The 21391-nt window shown below is 34.2% G+C and overlaps 1 protein-coding gene across 16 annotated transcripts in view; it reads right to left on the bottom strand.

Annotated features, from left to right (window-relative positions):
• Positions 1-7986: 7986 nt before the first annotated feature.
• Syt7 (Synaptotagmin 7) overlaps positions 7987-21391 on the bottom strand; it is a 103087-nt gene continuing 89682 nt past the window's right edge. For 12 of the 16 annotated variants that reach the window (XM_070112407.1, XM_070112414.1, XM_070112415.1 and 9 more), the window contains one exon: positions 19754-21136. Coding sequence is in view for 1 of the 16 variants with exons in the window: in XM_070112413.1 (XP_069968514.1) it covers positions 11706-11776 (71 nt within the window). In the remaining 15 variants the exon portion in view is untranslated. Of the gene's footprint in view, positions 11777-12770; positions 21137-21391 lie in introns of those variants that run through there. The other 4 variants (XM_070112408.1, XM_070112409.1, XM_070112405.1 and 1 more) reach the window with 3 other exon arrangements.

Genomic DNA, 21391 nt, shown 5'->3' with positions numbered 1-21391 from the left:
ATTATTTATGAAGTTGTTTTCAATGCCATTAAATCAAAACAAAAGTTGTGACATATTACCGAAGTTCACAATAGCATATTCGAAATTCGAACATTGGTTTTCATTCACACGAAATTCGTGATACGGATTCTTCGTTTGCGTGATAATAAAAATTCATGGGATTGATTCCGTCGATTTTGATTTGTTAGCCGTAATTATAGTTGACACTGAAAAATATTTTCTATCAATCTTAGTGGATCGTTTAAACATCTATTGGAAGGATGAGCATGGCCATATTTACGTTTATCGCTTAATGATATTCGTTTCTTTTACCTTACTTTGGCAGAAGAGAACGCATCTAACGGAAATTTTAGGATTAAAGATGGCTTAGATAGATTGGGGTGGATGTGCAACGTGACCATAGGTCCACTGTGCCCTCTAATTATATTCATATTGTTTCGTTCAATCCTAAAGCTCTTAGGAAATGTAAGATTCTTGACGGATTGATGGATTTAATGTGACTTTGCTTCGGCTGCATAAGTCCTAAATGCGTCAGCCTTCTTCTGGTCACCGCATCGTATTCCAACAATATGTGCTCTGGCGGCTCGGGCTTTTGCTCACAGAAGCGACACGTTTCGTTGCGCAGTCTGCAGTGCCCTGTAAAAATTCTGTTATTATTCTTAAGTTATTGCTTCTAAATGGGATAATATGTTTAAATTTTCTGGTGTTATAGCCGTCTAGTAGTTTCTTTGAGTTGCTAATTCCGTCCCTGCTATACCTATCTTTCATTTCCTTTTCCTCATGTCCTAGTCCCTCTTTTATTGTGTGAGGGCTCTGGTCCCGTCGGCGGGGTTGAGGCCGTTTGGTTTGCAAGTTTGTCTGCTATTTTATTTCCTTCAATAGCTGTATGTCCGGGAACCCAAAGTAGCCGAACTTTATTACGTTCGCCTAATTTCTTTAGTTTCTTGACACACTCCCATACCATCTGAGATTTGATTGTGCGTGATGATATTGCCTTCAGTGCAACTTGGCTGTCGCTGCAAATTGCTATGTGTTGGTTAATTGGTATTTTCCTGAGTATGATCTCTGCATATAAGTTGATGGCGAATACTTCTGCTTGGAAGATGCTGCTGTATTTGCCCCAGGGGATTGCCAGTTTTGTTCTTGGATCCCAAAATTCCCGCGTCTTTTCCTTCTGCTGCCTTGGATCCATTTTTATACCACAGCTGTGAGTGTGGTTTTATTTCTTCCTTTATCTGCGATTGATTCCAAGTTATCTTTTCTCTTAAAGGTATATTGGTGACAAAATTTATTGTCTTCGGTACTTTGTCTCTATTAAAATTGGATAGAGGATACTTTATTTCTGCTGTTTTGTTTTATTTTTCTTTTTCCTGTCCATATTTCATTATTGTTAATAGGATTTCTTTTGCGAAAGCTGTATAACTTCGTGAAGGGGTGTGAGGTCTAGCTTCTGATCATTGTTCCCATTTCATCATTTAGCTACCGTTTCTTTTCGCTCTTTTGAAGCATTTCCTGACTTCTTTCCTTTTCTCTGCTAGTTGTGTCTTTCACCATGGAACGCCGGTCTTGTTCTTTGGTTTTGAGAGTTTACAACTAGAGTTAAATGCTTCGATGTTGCTATTATTTAGGTTATTTACTTTCTGTTCTAGTTCTTGGAAGCTTTTCGCTTTGTTGGTTAGTTCCTTTCTGTTTAGATTTATACTTAACAGCGTTCTGTATTTTTCCCAGTCAGTTTTCCTATGATTTCTAATGGCTTTACCCTATTATTAGTACTCCCTAAGCTAGAATTCTATGATATTTCTGAGGTCTGACATTGATGGTTCAGAAGATACCAGCCATTGAGAGATCATGTTCTTAGACCAGATGTTACCTATTGTTATGTCTAATACTTCCTGTCTACATCTAGTTATGAACGTGGGTGTGCATCCCGAATTGAAATCGTATAGGTTGTTGCTTAATAAGAATTATAATAGGGACTCACCTCTGGTATTGTTATTGATGCTGCCCCATGTGACATTATGCGCATTTGCTTTACAGCCTTTTACTAGAGAAACACGTTCCTTTTGACAGTGCTTTATAAGCTGTTCCTTTATTACTAGAGGAACATGTTCCTTTTGATAGTGTTTTATACGCTGTTCCACTATTACTAGAGGAACATGTTCCTTTTGACAATGCTTTTTACGCTATTCCACTTCTGGAGGTGGTATTGTGTTTGTGTCTCCAGGGAAGTAAGCAGATTCTACCACAACTTCTGCCTTCCTTCCTTCGTTCTCAGTGGTTATGCCCAGATCATCCGAGGCTATTTTGTTAGTTATTATTACCGAGGCAGCAAAAGCTTTGTTCAGGATGATCTGGGCTATCTTAATTACAGATGTCATTTTTATCTAACTGTTTGCTCCTCGATATCTGAGAGCATCAGGTTCTCACTGTTCATTAACGTCTTCATTAGGTTGAAACTAGTTGCCAATTCTCCAAGTTCCTTCGTTGAGGTGATTACTTCACCAGTCTCTTTTCCTGTTGCCTGAACGGTCCCCTTCGATACCGTTGCCTGTTGGACTGCGCTTGCTCCTTCGCTCTACTCTGTCGTATTCTCGACCTCTATAGGTTCTTGCTGCAGTTTCTCTTCCTGCGCTCCTGACCTCGATGGTTTGGCGAGTATACTACTAACCTGTAGTTTAGTCTAAAGCGGTTTCTGCTCATGTTGCTGAACGACTCGTCCTTGACACGCAGGTTTACCTTCAGGCTTGCCCCTTGTTCGCACTCCTAGCTGGAAAAATTTTACGTTGTGCGTGGGAGATATTTCGTCATCGATTTTTGTCGTTAACCTTACGCTTGACCAGCCGCTTAAGTGGGGTGCTTCTGTTGCCAGCCATTCAGCTGCGCTGTGGTCTTTGCTGGCAGCAATGAATAGCCCTGACCTAAATATCACCTCTGAGAACACTAGTGGGTTTTCCAACCCGTGAGCGTTTCATCCATTATTATTTCTTGGATCTCGGTCAGCTGTTCCAGCTGCTCAGAGCACGGTTTTCCTTTTTTCGATTTTTCTGGGACTTTTAACACTGATGTGTAATCGCTCCGTGGAAGATCGGTTGCTGTCTGGAGAGTTGTACTTGACACCTCTTCCTTCGCTATGTTTGGGTAAAGCCAGAGCCGTAATCACTTTGTGTGCTCTCGCGTTTAGTACTTTTTCGGAGGTGCAAAAAGTGCTGCAGTCTCCGGCAAAAAATTGCTTAGTTATCTAATCTGGCTGCTTCTCTGCTAATCTTTCTTTTTGTATTGTTGGTGCTGTTGTTATCGTTTCGTACGATCACTTGCATGCCACAGCACACTTCGTGGTCAAAATATATAAAGGGGAAACTAATAGTTATCTGCGACAGCGCGTCATGCCGCAGTAAAGCCACCGTTACATCTCGAGGCGACCCGGTGTCGCATACCTCAATAACAATATTTCTGCAAAATTTGGTTCATATGCTCTCATTGGTGCTTGATATATGTAAAGTACAGTGAAAGAATCAGATGGAATTCAAAAGTCTGATGCATGTATGTATGAGTACATGTGGTTGCGCTCATAATAACATTGGTATCGCATAAAGTTTTTTTGTTATTGGTGAAGTAGTTCTTGAGGTATCAAGCGGCTAAAATTGGGAAGTGCCACGCCTACTATCCATTTGTTCTACAGAGTTCTAATCCGCCCTTCCGTACTAACTTTGCAGTTTTAGTATTTTTCAACATAGCCGTTAACTAGTGATTATCATCCGACGTCATCCATTTGCACACAATATGAGGAGATGCTAAAATTACTTATCCTCAGTAAGTTTGGTCGATTAAACTTAAGTGGCTTGTGTGATATGTCCTTTAAACGTATTAAGTGGCGGGAAAAAGCCCACCATTGGCTTTGATGACACAGGATTTAACCGTAGACCGAACCAGTTGAGACGACCTATCTTAAAAGAGCGCAAGGAAAATAAGCACTCACCACCGCTTTTCCCGACCGGTGGGATATCCGTTTGAATTTTTTTCGTAGAAACGAGTGTGCTGATTGCTCTCTTACGACACAGGGTTGCTAGTCTCGATATTTTGTAGTAATTAAAAATATACTCGAATATTAAAATATTCTTAAACTAACTCAAAATCACAGTCGAATACATTTATTTATAAATAGGTAGACTATTTTCAATAGTTGACTTTAGTTTGAGCTTTTACATTATGAAAGTCAATGTATACAAATTGAGCAGTGGCAAAAGAAAACAAAACAGAACAACTGAATTCTACGTTGCCACTACGGGCATAACTTTTGACAAATTTCGTTTGATATGGGCGGTAAGTACGGAAGGGCGGAGTGTCGGTCACTGTTTTCAGCATTTTAAATTAAGACAATCACATTTACTTACTGTCTGATTCATCATTTCCAAGAATAAAAAACTGTTATAATCTTTAACTGTTTTATTTAATTGTTTTAGTTCAATCAGCTAATTATTATATATGTTGTACCATTATTTTATAATTTACTCTATTTGATAATTCGTGTTAATCTTTTGTCGCTGATGAGATAAAAATTACTACAATAACATGCTAATAATATTTAGCACAATATTATCTCTGCTCGCTTCTGCTCTCTTGTCAAAAAAACCAAAGTTTTGTTTTGCATGTTTTAGGCCAGTACTATAGTAAGTTAATGATTCAAATGAAAATACAAATTTCTTTTTGTTTCTTGTACTTTTAAAGAATGAGACTTAAAATCACTAATAGTAATTTAAAAAAAAAAAACCATAATGAAGGGTTACAGCAATGTTTTTTAACATTGGTATAGTTTGTTCATATATACTATTATATATATAGCTATCCGATCTGAAAAATTTCTTCAAATATTAGGTAAGGTAAAAAGTTCGTTCGGTTTTTTATTGATTTTTCAGAAGATGATAACTTTGTGCATTAGAACCTCCCATCCGAGCTCCAGGAGCTTCTGGCGAGTCACCAAAGACGTGTGTGGCCTGGCGTTGTCCTGATGGAACACAATTCGGCCTCTGTTGATCAAAGATGGCCTCTTCTGGATGAGTGCTGCCTTCAAGCGGTCCAGTTGTTGGCAGTAGAGGGCCGAATTGAGCGTTTGTCCATAGGGGAGCAGCTCGCAGTAGATGATTCCTTGCCCATCCCACCAAACACACAGCAAAACCTTCCTGGCCGTCAATCAGGTCTTGGCCACCATCTGGGCCGCTTCCCCGAGCTTTGACCACGACCGTTTGCGTTGTTGTCATAAGTGACCCATTTTTCATCCCCAGTCACAATCCGCTTCAGAAACGGGTCGATTTTGTTGCGATTCTGCAGCGATTTGCAGATGGAAATTCGGTCCATCATGTTTTTTGCGTTAGTTCGTGTGACACCCAAACATCGAGCTCCTTCTTGAATCCAAGGTTATGCAAATGGTTCCAAACGGTTTTCTGGCTTATCTTTAGTTCCTCAGCAATTAAATAAGTGCTCACGTGACGGTCTGTTCCCACTATTTCCATAATTTTATCGCAATTTTCGACGACAGGCCTCCCAACGCGTGGTGCATCTTTGACATCGAAATTGCCGGAACGGAACCTAGCAAATCAATTTTGTGCTACACGTTCGTTTACAGTATCGGGCCCATAAACTAAATTAATGTTTTCAGCCGCTTTGGCTGCTTTTTCGCTTTGATCGAAGAAAAATTGTAAAATATAAATATATATTTCTCTTTGTTGGTGTCCATCTTTGACGAGCGCTCACAACAAACTGAGTAAATCACTCGAAAAACTGTCAAAGACAAACTTTAAGCGCGAATTAACACGTTTTCAGCGCCATATAGTATGACATGATGTGACACGTAACACTAGTACTATGGACAGTAACGCCATCTCTTAGATAAAAACCGAACGAACTTTTTACTTGACCTAATATTATAGCGTTGCCATGGACAATAATCCAAACCAAATATAAATGAAGATATCTTGTCAAATATACAAATTTTCCATACAAGAACTTAACTTTTATCGTTTGTTTGACAGCTATATGCTTTAGCGGTCCGATATCGGCGGTTTCAACAAATGAGCAGCTTCTTGGAAAGAAAAGGACGTGTGCAAAATTTTAGATCTATAGTAAGCGTTTATATAGATGGGCAGACGGACATGGCTAAATCGACACAGTCGTCATGCTGATCATTTATATATAATTTGTATTAGGTAACAAACTTCGTATCAAATTTAATATTATATACCCTATTCCTAGTGTAATAATTAAAGAAGATGGGTGTGTTCGAGCTGCTAAATAATTACCGCAACACTGCAAACCCGTTACTAACTTGATACTTGCTGATAATCTGCTGCAATATTGCAACAACTATTTCGCTCAGAACGTGTTGCTTAGCTATATGAATATTTTAACTTATATAAGAACATATAACTTGGTTTCATCAGCTCTTAATTTTAAACTAAAAACAAATAATAAATTATTATTATTCAATAAATATATTTTGTTTTTTTTTTGCATCTTTAATAATATAAAAAATTTTTCAAGAAGCTTCGATCAAGAACTAGATTATCTATTAATAAAACCATTTTTTTTTTGTCTGATTGATTTTAGATGAATCTCCAACGAGCTTCGGTTGAAACTGGATCAATGACTCAAATTATTAATTCTTTTTTCAAATATCTGCTAAGTCCAAACCTTATTTATGAATGCTACGTTTTCACTTTAATAAAATAAAATAATTTACTGGTAAAGAAGAATTATATAAAATTGTAATTATTTCAATACCATAATATGTAAAAGCAAGTATTATATTACTAGGAAAATCCAAGTCTTTAAAAGGCAACAATTTATAAAATACATGTTGGTAAATTATTCAGTTAGAAGCGTGAGTACATAAAGGTCTTCAATGTATTCAAACTCTAAAATTTGCAAAATAATGTAGGCAACTGCGCTTGTTTCCTTATTTTGACAGTTTTGTCTGCTGTAATAAAAGTTGATAATATTTAATAATAACGGGTGATCCAAGTAGATCACGCAGGTGTCGTGTCAAGCTGTCATGTTATTTTTGTTCAGTATTGTTTGGCACATCATCATCAATGAAAACTTATGTCTGAACAACGTTTACAAATTATTCAACTTTATTACGAAAGTTCACGTTCTGTAAAGAATGTGTTTCGCGCGCTTCGCTCAACTTATGGTCAACATAATCGGCCTACTGAGTGTACTATTCGCAACACCATCACCTATCTTGAGACCCAGGATTCATTATTGGATAATATTCGACCGAATAGACCACGTCCAGCACGCAGTGAAGAAAATATCGCGGCCGTAGCTGAGAGTGTACACGAAGATCGTGGAAAGTCGTTTCGGTTCCGTTCGCAGCAACTTGTACTGACGTATGGAACGACTTGGCGCATTTTACGTCGAGATATTAAATTGAAAGCGTACAAAATACAGCTTGTGCAAGAACTGAAGCCGCTCGACCTTCCCAAGCGACATCGCTTTGCTCTATGGGATCTTGAAAAGTTCCAAGAAGATCCGACGTTTTCGAGCCAATTTCGTTTATCGATTAGACCCATTTCTGGCTCAATGGGTATGTAAATAAGCAAAATTACCGCATTTGAGACAAAGAGCAACCTCAAAAGATTCAAGAGCTACCATTTCATCCAACCGGTTGGGTGTGGTTTGTGGGCCGCTGGAATCGTCGGTTTATATTTCTTAAAAAATTAGATTGAAGCTCGTGGTCTTGGCGACCTTTGGTTTCAATAAGACGGCGCCAAAACTTCGGAGAGCAGATAATTTCACGTTTTGGGTCGGTGGATTGGCCACCAAGATCACACCGTTAGACTTTTTCAGGCCGTGGAGCAAAACATCACGCGGGTCATTCGCCAGTTACCAGTCGGAATGTTAGAACGAGTCATTGAAAATTAAACTCAACTGATGAACCATCTGAGACGTAACTGCGGCCACCATTTGAAAAATATAATCTAAAAAAAATAAATTCCAAAGAATGTTCTTTCGAAAAATAACAAACATTCCCAATTAAAGTTTAATTTTCTGTGTTTTTTTTCTTTAAAAAAGCAGGGAACCTCTAAATAGATCACCCATTCACATATTCATTTTGATAGTTCACAATATACACCAAATAATACACAAACTATACACAAAATGGCTACAGATCAATTGCTTGCGGTAGGTAGTCGATATTCACTCGTTAAGTACATTTGATGTTCTGTTGTCGTACACTATTATAGAGTCGTAATAGAGGTGTTAATATCTGATTTAGTTTACTGCATTTATATATGCGTATGTATTGTATATACGTTAATAAATTGTTCGTCTCCATTACATCAAATGTATCGTTTGTTTTTAGCAAACTTAAATTAAACACTTTTAACAGTTTAAATGTAACAACAAATCACTGCAATATTTATTTATACTAATATAATTTTTTGAACAAACTCTATTTTCATTATTTATATTTTGCATGCATAATGTTTTGAATTTTCATATATCCTAAATTTTATTGCATAGCAATCTATATTAAAAAAAAAATTTCTCTCCATTGCTTCAGGAAATCTTTTTAAAACATGAAGATATAAATGCTAAATTATATAATATAATATGTAAACAATAAACATGAATAATAGAAATACTTTGAGATTAACGTCTGCTATAATTTATGGTGTGCGTCTTGTAGAATACAACAAATTCACTTTAAAAATTGTTCTGTTATGTGGGTAGTAACGCTCGATAATTTTACTTTTAGTGGGAGGGGTAATCATTGTTTCTTTTTTCGGCGAAATTCGTGCGCATTGGACCCTTACGTTTCATTATCTTCCTAATTGACACTTCATTTTAAAAAATTCAGCAAGCAATCACAATTCGGATATACATAATTTCAAAATAAGATACTAAATAATAATCACAGGGATTTTAGTAACAGCCGACATACTGGCAATTCTCAGTTATAACTTACAATAAAATGCTACCTTTGGGTTATCTACGGTTGCAAGATCTCTTTTAGATATGTGAACTGTTGATTAATATTTCTGTATTCGAACTATTAATTAAATAATTTCCTTAAATTCACATAAATTTTGACTAAAATCTTGAACAAATGTTTTTTATGTACTCACAATGGTCGAGTTGGTAAATTTTCGGCTTTAGTTTATACATTTTTTTTTAAACCGTAAGTATTTATAGAAACACAAATGCTGTATCGGGATGTTATTGACTTTTACAAATTATATTCAGAATGCCTGTAACTATCGGGTAAGTCATACGCTATCAACTTCTGTTAGACCTAACTACCCGAAACCCTTGTGTACGTGTTTAGTACACATCCCTACAAGAAACTGCTGATGGGTTCACCAATACACTCACATTTGATATGTCAGTACCGACGCTCAATTTACCCGGCAATTGACTGTCACTGTTAATGTCAAAAAGAGACTCTTACGATTTATGTTGCTAACTATAGCTTTACATATGTAAAAATGAAATAGTTGCATTCTTTAGTACTGTCACCACTGACAGTCAAATGAACAGTAAAATGACTGCTTACGATTTTTCCAAAAGCAAATTATGTATACGTCGAAAAGAGACATCACACATTACCATAGAAGTTTCGAGAAGTTGTAAAATACCTATGTATAGGTGTTGCGTGCTCTTGTGCAATAACTCTTTTTGTGTTAAAAAATAAATAAATAAATAACGAAGGAGTTTTAAAATTTGATATACGTTAGTTATTATTGAGTTTCAAATAAAATTATATTCTTAGTAAATTTTCATTTTTATTAAGGCATTTTTAAATACCGAAATATCCATGAACTGGAGAAACACGTACAGCAGAGCATTTGAGAGTACCCAGCATGGAATCAAGTGAAATTGTTTTTTATAATTTGTTACTTAATTATAGTTATGTTGTACTCCTTTTTTATATTTATGTGCTCGTATATTATTTTAACTAATTTTATTTAAAAGTTTTGAATTTATCAAAGAAATAAAAATTGTTTTGTATACTGCGCAAAGGAATATTTCACTTGTGATAGCTTTTCAGTCATAAATGACAATTTTCAGCTTTGATAGATAGAGCAATGACTTAGGAAAAGGCATGAGAGTGAGCAGTATGGATATATAGTGCATCAATTCCGAATATCTATGTGTTAAAGGGAGATGCAAAATCACACACATGGGTTTGTTTACATCAGTTTTTGCACAAGGCTCTTAAGAATATGATAGAAACTTTGTTCTGCGCGCTGACGAAATTTTTTCAGCTGTCACTGTCATATTACTGGTCAGATGACTGTCACTGTTCTTGTAGGGATCATTTGCTGATGGAGCTATTACTTCGAAAAAGTTGGTAACATTTATACATACATATGTATATTTAGTTGTAACGCATGTATCAAAATATTATTTCATGGTAATGTGAATAAACATTTATCCGAACGTCAATTTAGTAGGTAGATCTCATACATTTTGCATGATGTATATGTGTACTATAATATTTAACCTTGATGCTTCTGTTTTTTTTACATTTCATATAATTTTTTAGTAAATTTGTATGTATTCTTGCCTTTTGGTTACCTTTCTTTTCTCTTGTACTCAGTTTTATTATATTATTATTAAAACCATGTTATTCCCCTTATCTGTGGAATATTAGATGTAAAATGTTAGAACTTATTTAAAAGTAATAAGAAAAAAATAGAAAATGTGACTAGACCAAAAAAAACATGAAAGCAATTAGTCTACTTTTGGCAAATCGTGTGTATAAAGGGTACTATTAGTCTTTTTATAGGACACGCTCGTACAAATGGGAGCAGTTCGTACCATGTATGTAAAAAGATCAAGAGTTCCAATAGGCACATTTTCCTTTGCGACTAATCGCGGACTTGTCACTTTTTTTGCAGGGCTTTTTTGTTGGAAAAAGTGTTGCTTCAATTCTGAGAACTCATACTGAGGTTTCTAGCTAACCAACGAACATACATTTTTCCTATACACAATTAGTATAAAACAAAACATGTTATGTCTATAGTATATATGCATTTAAAATACTCTTAACATTTTATATACATACATATCTATATTTCAATATATGATTATATGCACATGCATATCTAAGCTTGATTATAACACATGTAACATATGTATTTAGCATAAATATATGTATGCCATTATGCATTGGATTTGTTGGTTTTCGATCGATTTTTATTTATGCTTTTTAATTATTACTACTTCATTAATAAATAGGTATATATGTACATAAGTATGTATGAACGCTTTTATATTTGCAATTACGAATCCGTATATATATTTACATATATTTTTTTCTATACTTTTTTTATTATCGTTTACACATATGATTACTCTATTTTTATTATAATTTATAATTTCTCTTATTATTACTATGACAGTTGTAATGCAAGTAACAGTGTTTTTACTCGGTGATAATATTAATAAAAACTATAATACAACGTTAATGTTTGGTTATCTTTAACATTCGTTTCATTAAATTTATCAGGTATATAACGAATATGTAATTTTAAGGTGGGTTGATTTTTCATTTTTTAGTTTTACTTATAGTTAATTTTAAATTTTAATTAAGTTAAAATTGTTTGTGTATATCTTTAAGTTCCTAAAGTTTTGCGTTTTTGTGACATTGTTATACTAATTTCTCCACATATGAGCAAATAAGGTTTCCGGTTTATTTATTAGTTTGCAGCAATAACGCGCTTATATTTAAACATCACTGTGTATGAATCGTGCACATCAAGCTGCTTACCTATTTGACAAAGAGGCACTCGTATTGCATTACAAAATAAATATTTAGATTTTATTGAGTATCGGTATAAAAAATAAATTAAGACGAAATTCTGCGTAAATATATAAGAAAAAATATATATTTGTAAAAAATTCGCTATATGACGAAATATTTTATGAATTTATTTATGTTGCACATTTGATAAGCGGAAACAAATTGTAACCACTTACGTAAGTATAAAGACATGCAAATAATGGGTTCATGTATGTAGGAATTATTGTACATATAATATTAAAAAGTTTAGAAAAAATCTACAAATGTATGGATTTTGTATAGCAAAAAGTTTTATAAAAAATCAGCGTTTTAAAGGGGTTGAAAACAGGTCAGCACAGCAGACTATCAATCTTTCATACAGCCCTTAAAACAGGGCAGCAGTCGAAAGTCGCTACAACAAAGTGCAAATAATTTCATTCGATTTAATATCGAACATCATTTACACATTCTTTTTGCACCGCAAACAACAGGCTCAGTAGTTATATAAGTGCTAACTTTCACTACTGAAATAATTGAAGCGAAAAAATCAGAAGCAAAATCTAGACAAAAACATTTATCAAAAGTTGGTTGACTTCGAAAACGTACAAAAACAAATCATAATGTTTTGTAATACATACGAAATATTTTTGACCTTGGATTATGTTTTGAAATGCATTAAACCGGCAGTCGATGCGCAGTGACAGAGAATATCGCGCATCACAAATAAAGTTGATGCTTTTTGACATTTTCATATGCAACGATGGTGGAATGAGATTGTAAAGCTTGTTTTTAGTTATTTAATTAATTTATACTAAATTTGCATTAAATTCAGAGCTTTTGGCCAATAATGTATTTATGATGGCAAGAATATAATATATTTTTCTATATATTTTTATGATGTTGTGATTGTATTTTTGATGAAACGGAAAAAATTATTTATAATTAAACTATTTGATTTTACAACACAAACTAATTGCTATACCGAAGGAATAACGCTGCAGTCACACGATCAAGAACTTGCTTTCAAGCTGATCCCACAAACTATTTGTCAAAATTGATTTAAATCGACAGCTGTTACGTAGGCTGCAAGCACTTAATAATCAAAAATAATTTTAAGATTCTTGAAAGTTTTGCACATAATAAATATATTATATGTAATGGAAAGAATGAGATGAGTTGTATACGAAAATATCTTTTGAATATTATCAAAATCCAGATCTTTTCTTTTTTCAACTTTACTTGTTCTGCACTATACGCTAATCGAGAGACACAAACAAAAACAATTGGATTATTGAGGAATAAAAAAGGCTACTGCAATTTCTTGATCTTATTTTGCATTAGTGTTTGTAGAAAAAACTAACCTTTTTATAACTCAACAGCTCTCAGAGGAGTTTATATAGTAAGATGAAAATTTGTATATGTAACTTTCTATAAATAAATGCAAAGATTACTTCATAAAAATGAAGGGTACAAAGCCAAGGTCTCTTAATTTGAATCAGCGATAAAAAAGTAGATTTCAAGTTCAAAAACTGTCGATACTATTTTTGTAACCTATCAAAAATATCGAGTGGTCCAATTATCGGTTGTTTTGCTGCTCTACGTGTAAAGGTTGATTTACATAGAACTTTTGTTTCGCTTTGCGTCAGATATTTGTTTTGACAGAAAAGGTCAATGTAAGAAAGCCTAAGCTAAGAAAAATGCTGAGCAACTCTCATCCTTTTACGCTCTGCCAAGCAACAGTCGCCATTTTTATTAGAGAGAAACACTGAAAGCAAAGTTGAAAACTATAGAGGTATCGCAAAACTATCAGTTATACCTAAACTTTTTGAAGCTATCATCACTGACCATATAACCTTTTCGATTTCTCCGTTAATTTCCTCATCTCAGCATGGATTTCGTAAAGGGAACTCGACTATAACAAACTTACTTGAATTTGTAAACCATGTATCATTGGGTTTTAGGGAACATAAGCATACGGATGTTATATACACAGACTTTAGCAAAGCTTTCGATAAAGTAAATATCTCGATTCTCATACATAAACTTGATCTGCTGGGCTTTCAGCCAAGATTCCTTCAATGGGTATCTTCCTATCTTTATAATAGAACACAACGAGTGATATTTGAGGATACACCTTCAGATACAATTAATGTTTCTTCTGGTGTTCCGCAAGGTAGTCACCTTGGCCCGATTCTGTTCTTGTTGTTTATTAACGATATCTCTTCAGTAATAGAATTCTCAAAAATTTTATTATACGCTGACGACGTAAAGCTTTTTAAATCATACACTGCAACTGAGGAAAGGTGTCTGTTGCAAACAGACTTAAACAATTTGGTTGCATGGTGTGGTAGAAATGATTTGCCATTGAATCTCAAAAAATGTAAGACGATGTGCTTTTCCCGTAGACCTGTGCACCCCTCTTCTTATGTAATAAAACACCATATTCTAGAGCAAGTTTTAAACTATGTTGATTTGGGAGTTAATATGGACCCTAAGCTTAATTTCAGTCTTCATATTGATACCATGGTCTTGAAAGCAAAAGCTGTCCTCAGTTTTGTTAAACGTTGGACTAAAGAATTTAGAGATCCGTATATTACTAAAACACTTTATACAACTTTGGTTAGACCTATATTGGAATATGGCTCTGTGGTATGGAACCCTAGCTACCAAATCCATTCTGACAAGTTAGAGTCGGTTCAAAAGCAATTTTTACTTTTCGCCTTAGCGCATTTCCGATGGGATGCTAGGGTAAGTCTACCTCCATACACTAGTCGTTTAAAACTTATTAATCTACCTACACTTTCTAGTCGTAGGGAAATGCTTGGCATAATATTCTTAGTGAAACTTTTGAATGGAACTGTTTGCAGTTCTTTTCTCCTGTCTGAAATTAAATTTAATATCCCGGTTCGCCTTTCGAGGCAGTTTAGACCTTTACTGCTAAAATCCTGTAGATCAAATTTTGAACTAAACGAGCCATTCCGCCGTATATGTCATGATTTTAATTCTCATTCCAGCACATTTGACTTATCTGACTCACTTTTCAAAATTAAAAAGACTTTATTGTTCTCTCTTAATAAATGAAAATGTAACAATTTAATATAATAAATTAGTAACTTTAGATCTTAGCTGTAGAAATTTTTGTTTCTGTAGCTGAGCAGTTTTAGATCTCAACACTTAAAAAACTCTCTTGCCTTTTCTGACTCGGCTAATTCCGCACGTATGCGGATTGCGCCCCTCGCGTCGGTTGGGCGGGAGGAGGGTAATCGTTGGGTTATTATTAAAAAAAAAAAGCGTTCGTTGTGGCATAGCATTTGTTTTCTTCGATTCGTTGTTTCAGTATGAACTGTCGCGCAAAGCGAGTACGTTTAAAGGCCGTTTTCTCATTGTTTAGTTAAGCGCTTAATCAGAACTTTATCGGCAACATGTTTAAAAACAGTTTTCTCAATATCTGGTTAACAATCAACTGTCAGTTAAGTTCTAGTAAATATGTTTAAAAATGATTTTCTCAATATCTGGTTAGCAACCACCTGTCAGTTAAGTTCTAGTAAACTTTACCGAAAGAAGGTTATTTTCTGACCAGAACATGAAATGACAGCTATTAGCTGTAAAATCTATAAGCCTAAACGGAGTTCAGACGGGGATTCTTTTGTCGTTCATTATTATTACTTATTAAGCATATTGATATTACGAATTTTTTAATTAAAAAATTTTGGATGTACTACATGTCTATATGACCAAATATTAACAAAATGGAAGTAGTTAGAAGTTGTGGTATTAGTAGTATTTAAATATTACAAGATTTCGGTTGATTTCAAATATTTGTCAAGTCCCGTTATCTATAATGAACAATAGAACTAATTTGAAAATAACTGTGTGTTTTGGTATATAAATTATATTCCATATCACTAATTATTTTGGGTTTGCGTCCGCGATTTATAAAAAAATTTGTATGTGGTGTTCCTGCTGCCTCTTTCAGTTGTCACACATCACGTCAGAAAGGAAACGTTCTTATACACTGCACGTTACTAGATTAGCGCTTTCACAAACATACTTGGTTGATGTAATTTGTTATCCATAATATTCGAGCATAAGCTTCACAATTTTTTCTAACATACTTTAACTAATTTGCCTTCATATAACTGCAGAGGTACACAATATGGCACAATATAGTATTTTATTGTATTAAAAAGGAAAGCAATACAAAAATTTGCAAATAACAAATTAGTTATCAGGATAGCACCTCCTTCGCTAACTTAATTTTGAAATACGAATACTTTTAAAAGAAATAAATAATAAGTGTTCCATCCGTGTTGACATGGTTTTTACCAAACTCATTTAAGAAAGAGTAATATAGTTTTTTTTTTTTTGATAAAATCTAATGTTATGTATGAGTAAGGGAGCATTTTTAATTAATAGCATTTTGGGGGGTTTCTAACCGACCATCCCGAGACATTCCTTATCAATTCCCACAACAGCCGGTTCTATGTTACCGGAATTGACCCGGATTTTATCCGGCCAAGGGCTGTTATTTCGGCGATCTAACCCTGTTCGGATCGGTAAGCTCTAGTTTAAGTTTGTCGTCATTGGAGCAACGCCTAGCAGCAGGGTTGCTCCGTATCCTCCTGACCAGTGCTGGCATCGAGTCCAACCCGCGCCCTGAGGAATTTTTCTGCTGCGTTTGCGCTAGAAGGCTCCATCCAAACTCCACCTCGGTTAGGTGCAATACATGCATTGGATGGAGCCATCTTAAACCTGCTCAGGCCTTAAGACCCATAGGGAATGGACCACGAGTTACGTGGCCCCATGCTGCCAACGCAATACTGCGACACCTGCCTCAACGGCTGTGAAACCTGCACCATGTTCGCGCGCTGCGCCGCCGCTTCAGTCGAGTGGCCAAGATAGGACCTCCACGGCCCTAAGGAGCCCACACAGGCAGCATGACTCCCAGTCTGACCAACCAAATGAGTTATGTGTTTTTGATTTTAGTATTAGGTTCAACAAACAAGTTCAAATAGGTAATTAGGGGTTACGCGGGTGTTCATTTAATCTTTGGAGTTCCTTACTAGTGTATCTTAAAATTAGCAACGTTTTTATATCAATGTATATAACGTATAGATAAAATTAACCATTTAGCTTGAACTTGGAGGTTTATGAAATCTTGTGTACTAGTGTATAGTTTTTACTCCTAATACTTCTCGGATGTAGTGCATGGTCAGGTTTTGACTTGCTTTCAGTAGCATTGAATTTAATGTAAAGGTAATGGGAGTTTGTTTATTTAAAGTGCAGTTTTCTGTATGAGTACGAGTCACTTTAAAATTTTATTTTTCCTTACACTTTGCATATAAAATATGTAAGTTATAAAATATGATATTTATTCGTAATTATGCATTTATTTATGTTATTATTTATTCCATTCAATAAAGGAATTATACTTTTAAAATATACTTGTCTTCTTCTGCATTTTTAATATTTAAGTAAGAAGTAAAGATAATATTTTTGTAGTTGATTAGCAGATATAAATGTGCATATATTTTTGTAGAGAAATCGAAAAATCATTTTAATTGACTAAAGATTGGATAAGCTGTAAGTCTAAATGGAAGTGTTTGGTCCTCTTTAGAATATCTATATGAACATATGACGGGTTGTAAAGGAAATATTTAATAATCTCTCATTCATTTTTACATCTTACAGCAATATGTCATAAAATATGCAAAGAAAAATAAAATGGAAGATAAATTCTTAAGTGGATATAAACTGTTTTTTCAAAGTATTTATTCAAATATTAATATGAGGATATATATACATGTATGCATAGCAAATGCAAATAGCCTAGTGGGCTAACAAGTTGTATAAAATTCTCAATTAATAAAATATTTTAAATTAATGCGTTTTTGTAGCTTCTATAGTTAATATTGTAATTAGAAAAGCAAAGTTTTTCTATAAAAAATATAATGTCTCTGCAAAAAAAAAACAATCAGCATGTGTTCTCAAAATCAGGTAAGGAAAAAGGTTCATTATTTAAGAATCGCTCCAACATTATTTATTTGTGCATAGCATTTATGTGTTGATGCCATTGAACAAATTCTTGCGGAAAGTGACGAGGCTGTTGATGTTGAATCCGAATAAGAAGAATATTTTGTTCCCGATTTTCATGAAAGTGAGAACTCCTTGAATGAATGTAACTTTGAAGATGATTATGATAGAGAAGTCATAGAACTAATTGGATAAAATTGTATAGCGTAGTCAAATGATCAGTATATACTTTGGTCCACGGAACCTCCTCAACTCCATAGAAGAGTAAGGTCTGAGAATGTACCATCCGGCAAGGTAGTGTAACCCGTTATGCTACCAGCCGTACGTACGTACGTCGTCTATGCGTGATGGTTTTCAAGTATCATTCACTCTTCCAATGTTGAAAATTGTAATTGCAAAAACTAACATTGAAGGTTCCGGAGTTTTCCGAGGCCATTGGAAGACTGTAGACTACGTTCCGATTGAATCTTATATTGGTCTTTTAATTTTAGGCGGTTTTTACAAATCACACGTCGAAACTTTTAACAATTTGTGGAATGAAGTCAGAGGAACACCAATTTTCCGTGTTTATTTCTAAGAAAAAATGTGTGATGATATCACGTGTGATTAGATTTATTAATAAAAGTACGCGTCAAGAACATCGAACTCAAGATAAGTTAGCTCCTATAAGAGAGCTATGGAATAAATGGATTTAAGAGCAACAGCTATTATACATGCCATATTAAAATGTTACAGTTGATGAACAACTGTTAGCTTTCCGAGGAAAATGATCAGTCAAGCAGTATATATATTTCAAGCCTTAAAATATAATGAAAATATGTATCAACTCTCAATTAGTAAATGTTCTTTTATCATTTTCAATAGAAAATTAATACAATGAAGCATGGCATCACAAAATATTTCATCACATACATTTAAATTTCGCATTTTCCTTCATTTTCATTGTTTTCCAATTTTCGTTAGTGATCTTCAACAGCAGCAACAAATCTCTCTGTTCACATATTTTTCTGTAGGATTTCAATCTAGGCGTCCCTCTTTTTCCTATTGCTTAACGTCAGACCTCCTGATCTTCGACAGTTGCCTGAGCTCAGGAGGTTTTGACGTTTAGCAATTGCGCTCTCATTTCCAGTGAGAGATAAGTTGGGCATCTCTTTATCTCTGATTCCAACTAAGCTCACGAAGTATAGGCGCTTCGTGACAGCAAAGCCAGTTTTGCCTGGAATATGCAAGTTTATACAGGCGAACTTCAAGGTACGCTATCAGAAAGGAATTAAGCCCAATGAGATGTTTTTGACTTAGCAAGAGCCTAAGAGGTCGTAACGTTATTTGCGACAATTTTTTTACAACCTTCAATCTTGCTATGGAGTTGCTACAAAAAGAAAAAAATTTGATGAGAATTGTAAGAGCAAATAAGACATCCTTGCCTGACTGAAACAAAAGAGAACTTCGGAAGCTTTCGGTTTACCCCAGAAATTTTTCACACTATTTTTGGAGGAATTGGGACTGAGCTTGTTCAATCCTAAAAAATTGCGCAGAATAACAACACCAATAGCGTAAAAACGATTCAATCGCAAACTTTGCTAATAGAAAATTGGGACACAGCAAAGCGCAAGTCAACTTCTGGAGCTAATTGTCAGTAGTTTACTTTTGTTACAAATGTAAATAAATAACCGAAAATGAATGTCTAAATGGGTTTTTAATCAAATTAATAATTTCACATGGGTAAATTTTCACCCATGAGGGTCTAATGTGTAAGGTCGGACTAGGGTTAAAGTTAAAGAGCATTTATACACCTAAAAATTTAGAACAAACAAAAAATTGCAATATCTTTATAACTTGCCGACAAGTGAAATGAGGGTGACCTGCTTTTGATATGGAAGTTTTCTAGAACTATTCTTATCCAGGAATGGAAGAAATAACAAAACATTAAGATTTCGAATGTATGTACATATGTATTATATTTTCGACAGGTGAATAAAATTTATGATAACAAAAAATTCTTTTATACTAAACATATGTATACGTTTTATAATATTGAAATTTAGATTTGAGATATTGTCACAATCGAAAACACTAAGGCTGCGTGTCAAACGGAGAAAATTAAAAATTTGGACAGGTGAAAATAAAATTTTGACATTTTTCGTGGTGAATCCGAGCGTCAGAATTTTACTCAGCTCAAGAGTTTGGCATAAAAGACAGTTACCACCCCCTCTATATGAATGACAGGAGTGAGGTTGCAGTATCATTAAGAAAGGAACCATTGTCTTCCATATCCGAAACAGCCCCTTCAACTTCTCGGCTTTCTTCGTGTAGTCCACGTTCATAACATAAGCTGGAAAAGCATATAATGAAACGAGATAGAAAAATGACAAAACAAGTTGGGTCATTGCTTGCCGATCTTGGCCAGATTATCAAGGCGAACTTTCCACACATAAATGTGGATAGTTTACTAGTGTCATCATAATCGGATTTCCACTAACCATTCCTATATTCGGAATGTGCAGAGTTATGAAAATGTGAATAAATATAATTATGTCTGAATTCGATTCAGATACTAGTAAGTGCCCCTACCTAGTTTTATGAATTACATTTTTTTATATTTATTGCAGTATATAGGTATGTAGCTATAATGAATAAAAAATTTTAATTTTGTATACCTCTTAGGAAAAATTAAGTGATTTTAAATTTTGTATTTATGATGTTAAAAAAATTAAGCGATCTTATTAATCCCAAGGAAAGTTACGTAATAACATATTTTATTTTAATATGGGTTTCTTTTGGTTTTACTTAGTATCAAAAACATTAAAATTACTTGAAATCAATCAATGTACTGTGATCTTTAAAATTAAAAATTGATTAAAAATACTTTTTAAATTTCAGAAGCTTAAATTTTTATTTTGCAAAAAAGTTGAAAATATTTGCTCTCTTTCTCTTAAGCCGTCAACAGAGTCAAGAAGTAAATTTTCTTGTACTTCATTCAAATATGATAATTAACTTCATCTTCGGTTACAGTAATTGAAGGACCAAAGTCTTATGAGTATGTTTTATTATCCATTCGGTGGATAACTATTTTTTGCATACAGAGGGCTGTTGAAAGCTTCAATGTCATGCACTGTCAACCACAAGCCATCCAAAATAAAAACCAAACGACTTCAAATTTGCATGAACAACCATTAATACTTTGGGAATGATTTTCCCAATTTTCGTAGACGTTCTAGCAGAGATCATTAAATGCGTTCTAGTTATTTTTCTTATCATCGGACATAATGTCATTGAAGTCCTTAGATATAATTCTTGGACGAAGATAAAAATATCCTGTAATGATTTGCACAAAATTGTTATAAAGATATAAGTACGTAATTGCAATACAAGTATGATTAGTACGCTGCCTAAAGTTTTAAATTAAAAGCAAATCCTCAAATGAATGCAATTTCTCCAGCTCCATTAGTATTACCATTAGCAAAGGAAAGTATTTGCTTTAATTTCTCATTTCGAATATGTATATATTTTAAATTGTAAAATTTTACTTTCCATTGGACACAGCAAAATGTAAACTTTGTTTATTTTCAT

This window comes from Bactrocera oleae, chromosome X (genome assembly GCF_042242935.1).
Source record: "Bactrocera oleae isolate idBacOlea1 chromosome X, idBacOlea1, whole genome shotgun sequence".
NCBI lineage: Eukaryota > Metazoa > Arthropoda > Insecta > Diptera > Tephritidae > Bactrocera > Bactrocera oleae.
The sequence above is the reverse complement of the archived record's forward strand: the minus strand, read 5'-3'. Positions and strand labels throughout refer to the sequence as shown.